At 55.3% G+C, this 18410-nt stretch overlaps 1 protein-coding gene across 1 annotated transcript in view; it reads left to right on the forward strand.

Moving 5' to 3' along the window:
• Window positions 1–17905, forward strand: part of SLC12A5 (solute carrier family 12 member 5) — a 61713-nt gene extending 43808 nt beyond the window's left edge. The window contains exons 13-26 of the mRNA XM_035123826.2: window positions 4708–4826; window positions 5094–5192; window positions 5376–5495; window positions 6458–6562; window positions 7034–7202; window positions 7309–7504; window positions 8849–9018; window positions 12403–12534; window positions 12665–12772; window positions 14078–14200; window positions 15882–16075; window positions 16332–16346; window positions 16559–16692; window positions 16887–17905. Of these exons, the coding sequence (XP_034979717.2) occupies window positions 4708–4826; window positions 5094–5192; window positions 5376–5495; window positions 6458–6562; window positions 7034–7202; window positions 7309–7504; window positions 8849–9018; window positions 12403–12534; window positions 12665–12772; window positions 14078–14200; window positions 15882–16075; window positions 16332–16346; window positions 16559–16692; window positions 16887–16978 (1776 nt within the window). The 3' untranslated portion in view covers window positions 16979–17905. The remainder of the gene's footprint in view (window positions 1–4707; window positions 4827–5093; window positions 5193–5375; window positions 5496–6457; window positions 6563–7033; window positions 7203–7308; window positions 7505–8848; window positions 9019–12402; window positions 12535–12664; window positions 12773–14077; window positions 14201–15881; window positions 16076–16331; window positions 16347–16558; window positions 16693–16886) is intronic.
• The last annotated feature ends 505 nt before the right edge of the window (window positions 17906–18410 follow it).

Genomic DNA, 18410 nt, shown 5'->3' on the forward strand with positions numbered 1-18410 from the left:
GGAAGACCCTTCCTGGTGCAGTCAAGGACGAGTTGTGGTGAAGGTGTTTTTTTTGGGGGGGGGTTGTGTGTGTTGGTGAGTACCCTTCCCCCTCCTGCAGAATGTAGAAGTGGGGGAATGCCATCAGGTCGCTCTGTGCAGCCTCACCCCCCCAACTTCTGCAACTGTCCCATGATGCTAATTTCACACTTCCAGAAATCGGCCCCACTCTTTGGAACTCCCTTTCACTGCCCTGTTATGGGCTAGAAATGTTTTTGTTCCAGCGCACTTTCCAGGCTCATAACTTTAACCCATAATCTTGAGAAGTGGTTTTAATAAGTATGCATGTTTTATACTCTTTATTATGTGTGTGTATTTATATAATGTAACTTTAATGTTTGTTTCTAATTCCCCTTTTAAATAACTGCTTCCGACTGTTTATTGCAACCGACGTGGAGAGGTCTTTTTTCCTAGTACAGTAGCAGGAAAAGGTGGGAACGGCACAGTGCTTAGAGCAGGGGTCCCCAGACTATGGCCCGCGGGCCAGATGCGGCCCAATTGGCCTCCCAATCCGGCCCGCGACGCCCCCTGCCACCCACTGCTGCAGCCCGCTCATATGGCACGCAGCATGGCAGCGCACTTCCAGATCAGAAAAAAGTGCCGAAAATCGTGTTTGCGCATGCGTATGGGTCTCTCCCGACCCAGAAGAGGTCATTTCCGGTGCACTTCCGGGTCGGGGGAGAACCAATACGCATGCACACAAACGATTTTCGGCGATTTTTCCGACCTGGAAGTGCGCCACCGCGCCAGTATGTGTGTGTGCACATGCGCTCGGGTGCACACTCCCCCGCCCTCCGGCCCGCTGCGTGCGCACTCCCCTGCCCTCCAAAGCCGGGTAAGTCTGGGTACCCCTGGCTTAGAGGGTCAGACCAGCACCTGGGAGGGAGAGCAGGGTTCAAATCCCTCCCCCCGGCCATGAAGCTCACCAGGAGTGCCAGTCCTTGGGGGCCAGTCTCTGCCTCACTGTCTAGCCTCCCTCTCAGGGTTTTTGTGGGGATTAACATGAGGAGGGGCAGAGGCCCATAGGCCACCTTGAGCTCCTTGGAGAAGCAGGTGGGATAGAGATGCAATTGGCCCAGCTGCCCTGTCTGATTTGGCCTGATTTGCTGTGTGTGTGTGTGTGTGTGTGTGTGTGTGTGTGCGTGCGTGCGTGTGTGTGCGCTGGTGAAGCTGGCTTGGGTGTGGGTTGTGGGCCCCCCAGTTTCTCAGTGCACTCGGCACACTTAGTGAGCCACATCTCCGCAAATCCAAGCCGACAGCCGACAGGGACTCGCGGCTAATTTTAAACTCCCTCCTCAGCTGCCTCTTTTGCCGTCTTCACTTGAGGGACGAGCCACGCTGGTTAATAGGAGGAGACGTCGGCTTTCCTGCCTCCACTCCTGTGCCCCCTCCTGGCACCCCTCTCTCTCGCACACACATGGGCACAGACACATGCACACGCGTGCGTGCGTGTGCACACAGCAAGCAGTTGGTTGGACAGGGTGCACCCTCAGCAGGATCAGGCCAAGGAGTTTTCCTCACTAGGATTAGCCAAAACCACGGAGGAGTGGGCCCTGGAGGGCTCCTAGCCAGGCTGGGTCTACTCTGCCCACGCAGTCGGAGGCAGCCAGGCTCCTGAATCCCAGTTGCTGGAAACCACAGGCGGGGAGAGTTGCTCTCCTGCTCGGATCTAGCTTGCTGGCTTCCCACAGGTTGGCTACTGGGAGAACAGGAGGCTGGAGCAGGTTGGCCCTTGGCTTGATCCAGCAGGCGCTTCTCCTGCTGCCTCTGTGGCCAGTCAGAGGCATCCAGAAGAGGCCAAAGAGAATTCCTGTAATTCCCAGAAACTGTAATTCCCAGAAACTGATCCTCAGAGGTAGCCTGAAAGTTCCCTTTTGCTGACGGCACCCGGAAGAGCTCTCGCTCCTCCTCCTCCTCCATCCATGTAGCTCTTCTTCCGTATTTTTTAAAATCAGTTTTCCAATATACTCCCAACAATAGCCAAAATATAACAATAGCAATTACTTCTCCATCCCTGTATCTCGTCCCTTTAAAAGCCACCTGAGCCGTGGCTGCATCCCCCCCCCCCCCAGGGCCTGTGAGGTCGGCTGTCCCTGAGGCCATGCAGGGAGCTTCGTGGTTGAGCCGGGGCTTCCGACATGCAACCCTCAAAGTGCCTCCGACAGAAACATCTCAAGGTGTCAGAAACAAAAGAAAAGAAGCCCAGGGCCCCTGACAACAGGCAGCTTTCCCCTGCCAATCTCAGCGCCCGCATCTCCAAGGTCACCTGTCCCCTCGTCTCCTCTCAAATCAAATTGGTTGGATAGTGAAGCCCCTCGAGTGGAGGCATCAGCTCAGCTGAGGTCAGAGCGGGAATCGTGCTGGGTTTGAGCCAGGCTGGGTCTAGCCTCGTGCCCGTCTCCAGCAGTGCGCCAGAAGCCCAGGCATAGTTAAGCGATGGAGCTCCCTCCCCCAGAAGGTAGTGATGGACAAACTGAAGGGGGAGGAGGAGAGGGCTCTGGCTCTGAGGTCGGAGGCACCAGTTGCTGGAAAGCCCAGGAGGGGAGAGTTGCCCTCACCTGGTCGGCCCCTGTGAGAACAGGAGGCTGGACTAAATGGGCTCCCTTTGGCCTGAACCAGCAGACTCTGCTTATGCTCTTATGTTCGTAAGCTGATTTGCAGATACAGTACTGCAGCAAAGGAAGTCTGGGGCGGTCCAGCTGCCTTTTCGTCCTAGTGAACATCTGATCCCACCTTGAGAAGGGAAGGAGGAGGCTGGCCACATGCCTTCATCTTTTGCTGCTTCTTCCGCCCTTGCAGTGCCCCCCGTGCTCGGTTCCCGCAGCCCCCTCCTCGCTGAGCCGTGAGGGTTTGGACGCCACCCCACCCCCCTTTGCTCCTGCGCCTCCTCCTGCCCTTGAGGTGTCCCGTTCAAGGAGCCAGAGGTGTCAGCTGCTTCCGCTGCACCTGCCCCATCCACCTTGTCTGCCGCTCAACACTTTTCGCAAGGTGCTCTGGAGAAAGGAGCTACAAGGTCCTCGTCCCCGTCGTTCCCCCTGCAGCTTCTTACCCAAAGCTGCTTCCTCAGCTGCCAGGGGGGCTGGGGCTGTCTGGACTCCTGCCTGGGGCCCCACGGCAGAAGGAGAGCAAGGAGGCAATGGGGCTGGTGTTGGGGGGCAGCTGGGGCCCACCTAGCAAGGACATCCCACCCCCAGAGCTCTTGCCCATGTGTTGTAGAGCTGTGACCTCCCCATTCATTCCATTTCCAACCATAAATCAGAATTATACACAGCGCGCCAAGTGTATAGATTTGTATTAACAGCCCTATGATAGTGTCAGTTTTATTTCCATAGAATCGTAGAATTAGAAGGGACCCCCAAGGGTCATCTAGTCCAACCCCCTGCAATGTAGGACTCTCAACTAAAGCATCCATGACAGATGATCCCTAGCATGGAATTTGCCCTTTTCGTGGCTGCCACACACTGGGGTGACATTTTCATGGAGCTGGTCACTACAACCTCAAAGGCTCCTTCCTGGTCAGTCACTGCAAGTTCAAACTCCATGCGTGTATTTGTGAAATAAATGTCTTTTGATCACACTGGATTGCATTTGCCATTTTGACTGCTGGTTCACTCAGATCAGAGAAATCCTTTTTGGAGCTCCATTTTTGTTTTAAGCACCTTGAACAACTTGGCATTGCCTTTCTGCTGAAACAAACGCGGAGGCAAAATCAGAAAAGTGTCACCATGAAGAGCTGAGCAAAGTTTGGAATTTAAAAAAACCTCGTGTGATTTTGCAAAAAATAAAAGGCTCAAATTATGGAGCAGGAGAGATTAGAGGGGACTTCGGATCGTCTCCTGGAAGACTTGGCTGCACCCCAGAACGAGGAACTGTCTTTTGCTCTGGCAGCGGAGGCCAAACAGGGACAGATCTGGACCTCATCTGCTGGTCTGCTGTCAATGCATAATCATAAGAACATCAGGAGAGCCTGCTGGATCTAGCCCAGCATCCTGTTCTCACAGGGGCCAACCAGATACCCCAAAGGGAAACCCACAAGCAGGATCTGAGCACAAGAGCGACTCTCCCCTCCCGTGGTTTCCAGAAACTGGCATTCAGAAGCATTGCTGGAGGCAGAGTAGAGCCACCCATAGCCCTCTCCTCCTCCATGAATTTGCCTAACCCGCTTTTAAAGCCAACCAATGTTTGGCCATTGCTGTCTCTTAGAATCATAGAAGAGTTGGAAGAGACCACAAGGGCCATCCAGTCCAACCCCCTGCCAAGCAGGAAACACCATCAAAGCATTCTTGACATATGCCTGTCAAGCCTCTGCTTAAAGACCTCCAAAGAAGGAGACTCCACCACACTCCTTGGCAGCAAATTCCACTGCCGAACAGCTCTTACTGTCAGGAAGTTCTTCCTAATGTTTAACTCTTGTTTAACTCTGCACTGCGTAAGGAAAGGCTTTCTGTTATCTGTCCTGAATCTCCCCCCATTCTGCTTCATTGGAGGGAGAAGAGCCTTCCCTCTCTCTCCACTTTCTCCAGGCCAGCCGTCATTTCACAAAACTTCTCTTGTGCTGCCTCTCGATCGCCTTTTCTCCAACCCAAAAGGTCCCAGGTGCTGCAGCCATTTCTTCCCAGGGGTGTCTCCCCCTCCCCCTTTCCTGACCCTTCTCTCTTCTCCCCGCAGGTCTTTGGGCACGGCAAGGCCAACGGGGAACCCACCTGGGCCCTCCTGCTCACCGCCTGCATCTGCGAAATAGGCATCCTCATTGCCTCCCTGGACGAGGTGGCCCCAATCCTCTCCATGTACGCCCCTCCCCCTCCTGGGATCTCTGGGGCCCACCTGAGAACACGGGGCAGGGGGTCTCTCTCCAGCACCCAGGAAGAGGCCAGACTGCCCCCTCTCCATGTCTTGAGCATCGCCCAAGCTCGGGCACCCCCTCCTCTGCCTGCCAGTGCTGCCCCCCCTCCCACCCCACGGGAGACAGTTCCTGCCAGGCGCTGGGAAGGGGTGGCTGTGAGCCTCTCTCCTTCTCCCCCCACATTCAGGCCTTCACTTCCTCCCCCCCCCAGGTTCTTCCTGATGTGCTACATGTTTGTCAACCTGGCCTGCGCGGTGCAGACGCTGCTGAGGACCCCCAACTGGCGGCCGCGGTTTCGGTATTACCACTGGTGAGTGGTGAAGGGCTGGGGATTCTTTAGCTGCCCTTCCTGGGGTGCAGTGAGGGGGTTGGCCTAGATGGCCCTGGGTGGTCCCGAATGGAGAGAGGAGCCTCCTGTTGGCAAGGGAGACCTGGGTGGCTGCCAGTACTCCTCTGGGCTCAGCTCAGCTCTCCCCCCCCCCGGTGCCCACAGGACCCTCTCCTTCCTGGGCATGAGCCTCTGCCTGGCCCTGATGTTCATCTGCTCCTGGTACTATGCGCTTGTGGCCATGCTGATTGCCGGACTCATCTACAAATACATTGAATATCGAGGGTAAGTTGGCGGGTCGGGGGCTAAGGGGTCGTGCCGGGTGTTTTTCTGGGGGAAGAAGCCAGGCCAAGTGACCCCTGCATTGCAGGGGTTGGGCTAGATGTCCCTTAGGGTCCCTTCCAGCTCTGCAATCCTAAAGGACATTTAGGAGGGAGCCTCCTCCTTCACTCCACTGCTTTGCGAGTTCCAGGGCAGAGGGGGCGGTGGTGGTTTCTCCTCCACCTTTCCTGACCCCTCCCTCCCCATTATTCCATTTATATCCCCCAGGCAGGGTTTGTGTTGTCTTCTGGGATATCTCACTCTATTGATGCTCCTCTATGGAGGGATTGCAGCGCATTAGCCTCCTACGAGGGTCAGCGCTGGATGCAAAGGACAGCAAAATGCCACCCTCTGCCTCTCTCCCTCTGCCCTCCGTCTCCTTCTCGCTTCAAACCGACTGCAAGGAGCTCCCCTGGCCTTGGCTTCTGTGCACCAGCACCCCACAAAGAAGGGGTCCCTCCTCTCCCCCTTGCCTGGCAGTCTTGCCCTCTGATGGTTTCCTTGATGGTCATCACTGGCGTTTGTCTGTCCCCTGCTAATGGCCCATCCGGCTAGTTCTACCAAGCTTCTTTGGCTCCTTAGCACAAGTAACTCCAGGGGGGGGGGGGTTCCATGTTTGGCAAAGTTTAATCAGACTTCTGGCTAAATCCTAACTCATAATAATATCAAAACACAAAAATACACAACCTAGTAACAAACAAAAGCAACACCGCACACTCTTAAGAGGCCCCAAATAGTTGAATCAGTGAAAGGTCTGGTTGAAGAGGAACATTTTTGCCTGGCACCTAAAGACAAAGGGAAAGTGCCAGGCAAGCCTCCCTGGGGAGAGCATTTCACAAAGAGGGAGCCACCACAGAATAGGCCCTGTTCTCATGTGGAGGAGGAGCACACAGAAGGGCCTCAGAGGATGATCTTTGACTTTGCAGAGCGGAGAAGGAGTGGGGCGATGGGATCCGGGGCCTGTCCCTCAGCGCAGCCCGTTATGCCCTCTTGCGCCTGGAGGAAGGGCCGCCCCATACGAAGAACTGGAGGTAAGGGAGCAGGACTGACCGGAAGAAGAATCGTGCCTGGGAGGATGTGGGGAGAGGGAGAGGGAGAGGGAGGGAGACCAGGGGGGCACCTGTCAGAAGACTGCTGGGCAGTGAGATGCCAGGGGCCCTGGGTCAGCTGCCCACCACAACAGGCATAACAGGCGAGGAGGGCTTGAGGGGAGCTGTGATTCCTGCATGGCAGAGGGCTGGACTAGATGACTCTTGGGGAGCCTTTCCAACCTGACTGCTCTATGATCCCTAAGGGATGGGGCAGCAGAGGGGGCTGGCAAGGCAGGAGAGAGGAAGGGGACTTGGGACTGGGAAGGAGAGGCAGCGAGAGCGGGCAGGAGCCCTACTCAAGAGGAGACCCCCTGACACTTGATGGCTGTGGTGAACTTGGTTCCCTGCATTCCAACGGGTCTACTCTGAGGAGGGCTCAGCCAGCGTCAACTCCTGCCTCCCCCTTCCCAGGCCGCAGCTGTTGGTGCTTGTCCGCGTGGATCAGGACCAGAACGTGGCGCACCCGCAGTTGCTCTCCTTCATCAACCAGCTGAAGGCGGGGAAGGGGCTGACCATCGTGGGCTCCGTGCTGGAGGGCACCTTCCTGGACAACCATGACCAGGTCCAGCGGGCAGAGGAGGTGAGCAGGGCAGAGGGGCACTCCTGGGCTTGGGGGTTGCGGGGTCCCAATCCCTGCTCTCGGTTGGGAAGGGGCTCCAACTTCTCTCCCCCTTGCTCCCTCGCAGTCCATCCGGCGGCTGATGGAGGCGGAGAAAGTGAAGGGCTTCTGCCAGGTGGTGACGTCGTCCTCCGTGCGGGACGGGGTGTCCCACCTCATCCAGTCCAGCGGCCTGGGGGGGCTGCAGCACAACAGCGTCCTGGTGGGATGGCCTCGCAACTGGCGCAGCAAGGAAGACCACCAGACCTGGAGGAACTTCATTGGTACGCGCTGGGCGGGGGGCTGGGAGGGCAGAGGGGTCCTACGGACCTCAGAAGAGCCTGCTGAGTCAGGGGCCAAACAGCGAAGCCCACAGGCAGGATCTGAGCACAAGAGCAGCGCTCTCCTCTCTGGCAGTTTCCAGCAACTGGTACTCAGGAGCATTGCTGCCTCTTGCTGGGGGTGGGGAGCGTGACCCTCCATGGCCCATTCCCCCCCACCATGAATTGGCCCAACCTTCTTCCAAAGCAATCCAGGTTAGTGGTCATTGCTGTCTCCTGCAGGAGGGAGTTCCAAAGATTAAGGATGCGCTGCAGGAAGAATCACTTCCTTTCATCTGTTCTCTGTTCACATTAGGGTTCTCTGCAGTGTTAGAAACTCAGATATATAAGCGAGGCACCAAGTGGCTCCTTAACCAGAATTACGGTCGCCAAAACCTGGTTCCATTTTGGGGACAGATGGTTTGAAAGTTGTATTTTTCAACGCACCTTTTTGGTTCCAGAAATTCATTCCGATTGTCTAGATCAGAGGTCAGCAACCTAAGGCCCATGGGCCGGTTCCGTGGATCGGCGAGGGGAATCTGTGGTGTTTTTTTTCACAGTGCAGGTGCCATTCCCCCCCCCACGACATTTCGCCCCCTCTCCCTCACTGTGACGTGTGGCCGAGAGGAGGGAGAGGGCTGGGCTCAGCTGGCTGAGCACATTTCCAGCAGCCCCTTGTCGGAGCAAGCTGTCCCGTCCCGTCCCCCCGCTGCTCGTGCTGCCGCCGCTCTGCCAACCACAACTCCTGTGCCTGCCCTTGCGAGTGGCAGAGACTTGTGGCGGTGGTGGAACGAGCAGCCCGAAAGCAGCCCTTTTGGGCTGCTCATTCCTCCTCCAACGCTGCTGCTGCCAGCCTCTGCCTCTCGGCAGCACCCTACGTAGTCAGGGGGCTGGGAGGGGCTGGGGAAGAGGGGGGGAGAGAATCCCCTCAGCCATGTGCACATGCGCGCGCACACACGCACACACTGGCCCACCAGGAAGTTTGTGCTGCAGTGAACCGGCCGGCCCCCCAAAAGCTTGCCAACCCCTGGTCTAGATAGAATTTTACAGAATGGGGTACTAGAGTGTGAAAACAGTCTAGATCTAAGGATCCCCAGCCATGCACCTCCAGATGATGGAGACGTCAGGTGCCGTCCTGGCACCCAGGCATCTTCGCTTGGTCACAAGTGCAAAATGTGTAAATTTTGAGTGCTGGTTCTCTGTCCACCCTCTCCTCTGTGGCTCCAGTTCCTGCCCCCCTCAGCTCAAGGGGTCCTGCTGTGTCCGCCTCTTGTGGGTGATGTTTTTCTCCCTGCCTGCGCCCCACAGAGCTCGTGCGAGAGACCACCGCTGGGCACCTGGCCCTCCTGGTGGCCAAGAACCTGGCCATGTTCCCGGCCAACTCGGAACGCTTCTCAGAGGGCCACATTGATGTCTGGTGGATCGTGCATGACGGAGGGATGTTGATGCTGCTGCCCTTCCTGCTGCGCCAACACAAGGTATCCGGGGAGACACAAGGGGGTGTCGAGCTGAGATCCCTGCACTGCGGGGGGTCGGTGCCACAGGAGGGTGCCGGTCGGTAATCACACAGTTTAAAGATGGAGCTAACTCTTTACAGTCCTACCTCTGCTTACGTATCCCTCCAGTTATGCAAACTTTGGGATACATAAGCGGTAAAAATACTTCCGGATTTTTGCCGCGCGCACATGCGCAGAAGCAGTAGACTGCTTATACGTATGCGCAGAAGTATGCCCTGCACGTGCACGCAGAAGTGATCTCTCCGGTAGCAAAAACCTCGGGATCTGGCCAGACCTCCGGAATGGATCCCGTCTGCAACCACTGCATTAGCAAAAACACGATCTTGACTTGGATGAGTGTCAGGCCTAATGAGCAGAACAGCTTGTTCTCGGTGGTCTAACTCCATGGAAATCAGCTGTTGAGATCAAAGATCCCCACCTTCCTTCTCCTCTCCAGGGTTTTCCCCAAGCAATCTGAGGCTGTGCCTGCATGCCGCCAATCTCTCCTCCACCCTTTTCATTCCTCTTCTGGTTCTGGGAGACCAGGGGGAGGGGAGCTCATGGCAGCAGGGGGCGGGAGATACCTGTGATTCTTCATCATGTCTGGCCCTCCTCTCCTGCTTCAGCTTCTGCCTCTGATTCTTCCTGCTCACTAAGTCCTGTTACTTCTTCAGCTTTCGACCTCTCCTCCTCCCGGTCTGCTCCTTCTTCTCCCTCTCACCCCTCATCGTTGTCCCACCCCCGGGCTCTGGCCCATAGCTGCCAAGTACCCCGTTTTCCCCAGGAAACCCCCGTTTTTACTTACCTTTCCCCGGTGGTCCCCCGTATCACTTCGTCTCCCGTTTTTCTCCGTTATTTTCTCTTGCCGGCGGCCATTTTTTTCTTTCCGATTTGCCCTTCTATGGGCACCAAAATTGGCGGCCGCTGGGTTCAAAAGTTGCAGCTACGCATGTCCGGAAGTGCATAGACGCGACTTCCGGTGTCGGCGGCGGCCATTTTTGGTGCCCATAGATGGGCGGAGCGACACCGGAAGTTGCGTCAACACACTCCCTGACATGCGTACAAGCGACTTTCGAAGCCGGCGGCGGCCATTTTTGGTGCCCATAGAAGGGCAAAGCGACACCGGAAGTTACGTCGACGCAACTTCCGGTGTCACACGGCTGCCGGTCCCGGATTCTGCAATCCGGGACTTGGAAGGTAAGCTCTGGCCTTCTCAATAGGAGTATAGCATCTCAATAGGAGTATAGCATCTAGATCAAGGGAAGTAATAGTACCACTGTATTCTGCTCTGGTCAGACCTCACCTGGAGTACTGTGTCCAGTTCTGGGCACCACAGTTCAAGAAGGATATTGACAAGCTGGAACGTGTCCAGAAGAGGGCAACCAAAATGGTCAAAGGCCTGGAAACGATGCCTTATGAAGAACGGCTTAGGGAGCTGTGTATGTTTAGCCTGGAGAAGAGAAGGTTAAGGGGTGATATGATAGCCATGTTCAAATATATAAAAGGATGTCATATAGAGGAGGGAGAAAGATTGTTTTCTGTTGCTCCAGAGAAGCAGACACGGAGCAACGGATTCAAACTACAAGAAAGAAAATTCCACCTAAACATTAGGAAGAACTTCCTGACAGTAAGAGCTGTTCGGCAGTGGAATTTGCTGCCAAGGAGTGTGGTGGAGTCTCCTTCTTTGGAGGTCTTTAAGCAGAGGCTTGACAGCCATCTGTCAGGAATGCTTTGATGGTGTTTCCTGCTTGGCAGGGGGTTGGACTGGATGGCCCTTGTGGTCTCTTCCAACTCTATGATTCTATGATTCTATGATTCCCTTGGGGGTTCCCCTTGGTGGTTCCTCCCACCGTTCCTCTGCGTCCAACCAGTCCAGGACAGCTGGACTAGATGGTCCCTTGGTACCTGCCCAACTCTGCCGTTCTATGCTTCTACGAGCAAGGGCAGGGGTCTCAGCAGGGACACCCTATAGCAAATCCACTCTCCTCATGAGCACTCAAATGGCTGTATTGGAGCTCCAGCCTCTCCCGGTGGCTGCTGGGGAGGAAGGCAGCCATGTTCTTTTTTTATAATATTTTTATTGCATTTCCATTTTTAATATTTAGACACATCCATATTATCCACTCTACTTTTTGCTCATATGAGCCTATCAACTTCCTGCCCGCCCACCTCATGGCTTTCAAAGTTCATTTTTATAGCATTTATACATCTTCCATTTTATGCTTTTCTCATTCAACTCATCTCATTTTTAAAGCAAATGTAAAAGGTAATGATCATTGTCATTACAAGACTTCTTAAAACCCTGTGTCAGGGGTTGTTACGACTACTCCTGAGTAACGACCTTCCACATACTTGTCTTTCAAAAGTCTTTATTGGTGCATGTTGTAAATTACTGGGTAGGGACCCAGGTGGCTCTGTGGGTTAAACCACTGAGCCTAGGGCTTGCTGATCAGAAGGTCAGCGGTTCAAATCCCTGTGACGGGGTGAGCTCCCGTTGCTCGGTCCCAGCTCCTGCCAACCTAGCAGTTCAAAAGCACGTCAAAATGCAAGTAGATAAATAGGAACCGCTACAGCGGGAAGGTAAACGGCGTTTCCGTGCCCTGCTCTGGTTCACCAGAAGTGGCTTTGTCATGCTGGCCACATGACCTGGAAGCTATACGCCGGCTCCCTCGGCCAATAATGCGAGATGAGCGCGCAACCCCAGAGTCGGTCACGACTGGACCTAATGGTCAGGGGTCCCTTTACCTTTACCTTTATTTACAGTGTAGTGAGCTGTCGGTTTCGTGTCTTCTCATTCCGTTTCAGAATCTGGCACTGCCCCTTTTTGCAACTTAGACCAACATAAAAGCCTCGGGACAGTGAATCTCCTCCCCTTTCTCCTCCTCCATAATTCCGGTGTCGGGGGGAAGGGTCTACGATCTGTTTTCTCCCTGTCCACTCTTCCCGCCTGAGGAGTAAGGGCTCTCCCATGCTGCCAGAGACCTGGCACTCCCCCTCCGTCTCCTGACTAGCCCCTTCAGACCCCGCACTTTCATGGCTGCTTGGAGACGGACTGCTCCTGATGAGAGGGGGGGGGGTTCTCTATAATCCCTCCCCCTTACACCCTGCTAGTGTTGTTAATTGCTTACAGTGATCCTTCAAATATTGTACAAATTTACCCGTTTTTGGAAAGCTGGATCATGCTGGTTTCAGATTTTCCCAGTCAGCTTCTCCAGTTCCACATAGTCCATCGTCTTCATCTGCATTGGTATTTCTTGTTGCTTCCATGTTCTGCCCGGCCTTGTCCCAAGAAGGAGTCCCCTGAGCTGGGCAGAGCCGGCTGTGCGCTGGCTCAGTGCTTCCACCACCCCTTCTCCTCCCGTGTAGGTTTGGCGCAAGTGCAAGATGCGGATCTTCACCGTGGCCCAGATGGACGACAACAGCATCCAGATGAAGAAGGACCTGACCACTTTCCTGTACCACCTGCGCATCACAGCCGAGGTGGAAGTCGTGGAGATGGTAAGGCCCGTCAGAAGAGCCGGCTGCTAGGTCCGGCCAGGAGCCTGTCTAGTCCAGCACCGTGGTTCTCACTGGGGCCGGCCAGCTGTCCCAAGGAGTCCCCTAGTCCCACCCTCTCCCTCTTCCACAGCAAGAGAGTGATATCTCCGCCTACACCTACGAGAAGACCTTGGTGATGGAGCAGCGCTCCCAGATCCTCAAGCAGATGCACCTCACCAAGACGGAGAGGGAGCGCGAGGTAAGTGGCCGTGGGGCTGCTGGGCCGCAATATCCCCACCCACTTATAGGCCGAGCAGAGCCAGCCTGGCTAGTATCCCCCCCCCCAGGCCTCTCATCCTCCATGGATGTCTCTAATCCTCTCTTAAAAACATCCAAGCTGGTGGCCATCCTTGCTTCTTGTGGAAGGGAGTTCCCTAGTTCAGTGGTTCCCAACAGGTGGTCCGCGGACCCCCAGGGGTCCGCGAGCTATGCCAGAGGGGTCCGCAAGATGCTATTAGAATAAAAAAAATATTAAATATATTTCGTATGATAACAGATTTTTTGTTTTGGCCGCTTCCTGCATGAACAGAGTCTAGCGCAAAACTAGAATTAGATAGAGGCAGTAGTTCTGCTGTATGCCGTTAGGTGGCGCTTTACAAACACTACTGTTTTGCAAAGAGGCAGCGCACGCATTCTACTAATGCTCACCTCCCCAAGATGCTTTGCGCGCATCGGCTTCATTTGTGCGCTACTGCGCAGGTACCCTGTCTTCTCCATTCCCCTCCCTCCTCCTTGGCGCGCGCTGCCTCTTTGCAAAACAGTAGTGTTTGTAAACAAAGCGTTGTTTTTCGCGGAAGCTACAGTTCGCGTAGTTAAAAATGGACCGTTGGTTTAAAAGTGGTTCGTTAAAACGACAAAGGCCTACAGATGAAGAGGAAGATAATGCATTTGATGTTCAAGCAAGTAAGTCAGTGACTCTCGAACCGATCCTGTCAGTGTCCATTGAACCTAAATCGTCGGCGTCCCTTGAACCTAACCCTTCCAAGATCAGTGTTAAGCTTACTTGAAAAATTAGATTAGGAATTAGGAATTAGATTTAGGATTAGGAATTAATGGGGGTCCTTGTCACAATAGCGGCTCGATGAGGGGTCCTCGAGAAAATTTTGTTGGGAACCCCTGCCCTAGTTTAACTAAGCACTGTGTAAAGAAGGACTTCCTTTTACCTGTCCTGTTTTTAATCTTTTTCACATCTCTTCCCCTGTATACTATAATTGGCACTACACAGACCTCAGTGTCTCTTGTCCAGCAATGACTGCCACCCTAAAGCATCTCTCACAAGGGGGGGGGATGGAGACACAGGGCATTTTAAGGATATGTTCAGACAGAGGAGGGGTTTGATATAAAGAAAGCTGTGCATGTTATCTGAGCTTTAGAGTTGGCATCTTGCCCACAAGGAGCCTGAGGATGAGCTGGACGTCCAGCAGATAAAAGATCTGGCGCACAGCCAGAGCCCGGCACAACCCATCCCTTGCCAGTGGCCTCCCCTCTCCCTTCTGCTCCCCAGATCCAGAGCATCACGGACGAGTCACGCGGCTCCATCCGGCGCAAGAACCCCACCAATACGCGCTTGCGCCTCAATGTCCCCGACGAGCAGGTGGGCGACAACGAGGAGAAGCCTGAAGAAGAGGTGAGGTTGCCCAGGGGGGCGTTGGGGGTCCAGGCTCAAATGGCCGGAAGGGGCAGAGCAAGAGGCAGCGGGAGGGAAGGGGGGACAGCTCTTATAAGAATAGTGCTTATATTAAATTATGTGAGAATGTTGAGGATAGTAGGAGAGGATATATTGATTAAATACTGTCCTTCCTCACTCACACTAGTGAGCTAGTAGCAGAGCACATTCCCTTGTGCATAGCAGGAAGCTAGTTGAGGGATTTGTGAGAATCATATGGCTTGTCCAGATTGGATTGTTCCTAGTAAATCCCCTTTAGTTCCTTCTTAAAAACAATAATGACACAACCGTCTTCTTTAAAATGAATGATAAGGTTTACTTATTACAGGTAGGTAGCCGTGTTGGTCTGACGTAGTCGAAACAAAAAATAAAAAAAATTCATTGACGTTAACAGTCATTAACAGTCAACGGGTTTACCACTCCTATCAGCCAATCACCCATTCCCACCACCCTTCTGAGTAATACCCCTCCCCACCCTCTGACTATACATAAGGGTCTGGTGACTTCTGTTTCAGTGTATCTGAAGAAGTGTGCATGCACACAAAAGCTCATACCTATGACAAACTTAGCTGGTCTCTAAGGTGCTACTGGAAGGAATTTTTTATTTATTTTTTGTTTCAAAGTTTACTTACATTCAGTTCACAGTTTGTTCCTGAAGGCATGCTTTAGCTTTTAGTTACAGTTACAGAGAAAGGTGTGGGGTTCATCCTCTTGTGAGGGATGAGCCCAAGTGTGGCTGGCTGAGAGCCAGCACACAGCAAAAAGGCATCAAGGTGAAAAAGTGAAAGGAAAGGGGAAGATGGCTGCATGTCCAGCCCTTTGAAGGGGTCTCCCAGGGTCAGGCCCATCTACCTGGTCACACACAGGGGGAGGATGCTCCAGACCAGGTGTGACAGGAAGTCCTCCTGGCTGGACCAACATTCCCCTGTGTGTCCACTCTGGGCAAACAGGAAATGTTGTTGACTGCAATTGGTCCTGGGGGGGGGAAGCAAGGGCTGAGGCGCTAAAGAAAGCTTGATCATGCATAATGAGATAAGAATCCAATGTCTTTATTCATCCCAGGTGGCTCCATGGTTTTAAGCTTGGTAATGAGTTCCAATTCAGAAACTTCTCTTTCCAGTCTGTTCCTGAAATTTATCTGTAATAAAACAGCTGCTTTGAGATCTTGTATAGAATGTCCTGGGAGATTGAAGTGTTCTCCTACTGGTTTTTCTGTCTTGTGGTTTCTGATGCCATCTACAGGTTTACCACTCCCATCAGCCCATCACCCATTCCCATCACCCCACCCCCCACCCTCTGAATATACATAAGGGTCTGGTGGATTCTGTTTCAGTGTATCTGACGAAGTGTGCATGCACACGAAAGCTCATACCAAAATAAAAACTTAGTTGGTCTCTAAGGTGCTACTGAAGGAATTTTTTATTTATTTTTTGTTTCAAGGTGTCCACTCTGGGCAAACAGGAAATGTTGCATTTGACTGCTACTCTAGGCCAGCCCCCAGCAGTGCAGGAGGACACTTGGCCATCCAGCCTCTCCAAGGGGCATGGCCTCCATCCTGACTGGGGCTGAGGACTGCCTTGCGAGGGGCTGCCGTGGGTCCATGCCCTCACTCCAACCTCTCCTGCCGCCCTCCTCTGCCCAGGTGCAGCTCATCCATGACACAAACGCCACCAGCTGCTCCCCGTCTCCGGGGGATGAAACGGAGCCAGAGCCGGAGCCGGAAGCCGCCCCGGAGAAGGTGCACCTCACCTGGACGAAAGACAAGCTGGCCGAGAAGAACAAGGCCAAGAGTCCCGTCAGCCCCGAGAGCATCAAGGACTTCTTCAGCATGAAGCCGTGAGTCCCGGTGCCACAGCCTCTGCCCCCCGGGCAGGAGGGAGCCACTTTGGTTCCTGCCGGGGCATTACTTGAGCAGGGGCTGGAGAGGTGCTGAGGGTACAGGGAACCAGGGGGCTGCTGGGCAGAGGGGAGGGGGCTTGGTGCCAAGGGAGGGAGGTTGCCTGGCATGCCTTCTGGCAGGAGGAGGTGGTGGGCACCAGGTACTAAATGACCAGCTCTCTCTCTTCCTCCTTCCTTTGCCTGACGCTGCCAGGGAGTGGGAGACCTTGTAAGTCTTTGCTTGGGGCTGCTCTGCTCTGTGTCGCGGGGGGGGGGAGCGGGGGGGCTCAGGGTGCCTCTGGCCGGGCTTTTTTCCTGCCCCACCTCTGCCTTCTGTCTTGGGGCAGGGCAATGCTGGGCTTGGGCAGGCGGGTGGGTGGGTGGGGTCAAAGGAGGCTTCTGGAGCCAAGTGACCAGGCCCCCGCCCGCCGTCTTCTGCAGGAACCAGGCCAACGTCCGGCGGATGCACACCGCCATTCGCCTCAACGAGGCCATCGTGAAGAAGTCCAAGGATGCCAAGCTGGTGCTGCTCAACATGCCAGGACCCCCCCGGAACCGCAAGGGGGACGAGAACTGTATCCTTTTGAGGGGGGCAAGGGCAACGCAGGAGGGGAAGCTGCAGACAAGGGCATTTAGAACCCCAAATGGGAGAGAATAAGGTCCCTGATTCTTCTGACGAGGGTGGGGAGGGTGAGCAAGGGTCAGGGTGGGGGCCTTTGCTCTGTGCCTGCCCTGGGTGCCCCTCCGCTCCTTAACTGCCCCTCCCCAGACATGGAGTTCCTGGAAGTCTTGACGGAGCACCTCGACCGGGTCTTGCTGGTGCGCGGTGGCGGCAGGGAGGTCATCACCATCTACTCCTGAGAAGCTGGCCGAGGCCGTTGCCCGAAGGTTTGTGCCCCGCCTGAGAGCCCCGCCTGCCCCTTTCCGCACCCATCTCTCCCGGAGAGCCAGCAGGGAGGGCCTGCCGCCCAACGCCGCTCCACTCGTCTCTCCGCACCTGAACTGCAGTGCCAGGCGCACCCATCCAAGCACCGCGGCTGCCGCCTCCCGCCCAGCGGCACGGCTGCTACCGCTGACCCATAGATCGACCTCGGCTCTAGGGCCGGCGCTCGCCGTGGGACAGAGGGCAGCCGGCGGCAGCTAAATGACTTCCCCGGGAGGCCGGAGACTCGAATGCGGCGAGCCCTTTGCCCTCTTCCTGCCTGCTTTTCTATCGTTGCCTTTTGTCGGGTGTGCTCCTCGCTCCCCCCGCCCCCCCAAACCAGCCCCCAAGGTGGGGAGAGGGCACCAGCCGAGGCCACCAGCATGCTTCTTTCCTTGCCGATGCTGGACTCTCCCCTCCCTGCCCCTCTGATCTGGGGCAGAAGCAACCCACCTCCAAGACAAGCCCCCTCTGGGGCCCAAAGCAAGGGGGGCTGGGCAGCTTTCATAGAATCGTAGAATTGTAGTTGGAAGGGACCCCCCCCGGGGTCATCTAGTCCAACCCCCTGTCCTCCTGCTTTGCCCTTTTTACCCAGGAGGCCCTGGCAACTCCTGCTGATCCCCTGCAGGCTGCCTGGGCTTAGAATGGCAGAGTTGTAGAGTGGGAAGAGGGTCGTCTTGTACCCCGCCCCCACCGCCAAGCCCCTCTAAACCCGCCAGCCATTTTGCACTTTGCTCTTCTCGTCGCGCCCAGAGGGGCCCCAGGCTGCAGAGGTGGGTCTGTCTGTCCCGTCTGGGTGCAGAAGCGACACCTTCTGGGGTCTGCGTTTCCTCCTTCCTGCCCAAAGGATGGGAGAGGAGACAGGACAGACCCCCACGGGGGCCTCTGCAAGTCCACAGCCCCTTTGCACTTTAGGACTGGCTCTCCCGGCCCACGGGGCTGGGCTGCCAGGTGGCACCCCCCCCCAAGGGCCACAGTGGTGGCGGGGGCCCCTCTTGCCACCCTCCTGCTTCTGTGGCCCCTTCCCCCCACTGACATTCCCCAAATGCCCCCTCTGGGACTGCAGTCTCTCCCTTGGGGGAGGCAGGTTCCCTCAGCCGGATGCACTTAATGCCCCCCCACCTGCCTGCATGACCTCCCCCCCCAGTTCTCATCTGGCTCAATAAAGGGCTAAGATGCTTTTGGGGGGATTCTGTCCCCCCCAATCCTAGAATCGTAGAGTTTGAAATGGGATCCCTCGGGTCATCTAGTCCAACCCCCTGCAATGCAGGAATCGCAACAAAGCCTCCCTCCCTTGCCTCACCTCCCCCCCCCCGAAACGCAGCCTCTCCCTCTCCCTCCCCCAGTGTCTGCTGTGGGGCTTTTAACCAA

This window comes from Zootoca vivipara, chromosome 7, assembly GCF_963506605.1.
Source record: "Zootoca vivipara chromosome 7, rZooViv1.1, whole genome shotgun sequence".
In the NCBI taxonomy this organism is placed as follows: domain Eukaryota; kingdom Metazoa; phylum Chordata; class Lepidosauria; order Squamata; family Lacertidae; genus Zootoca; species Zootoca vivipara.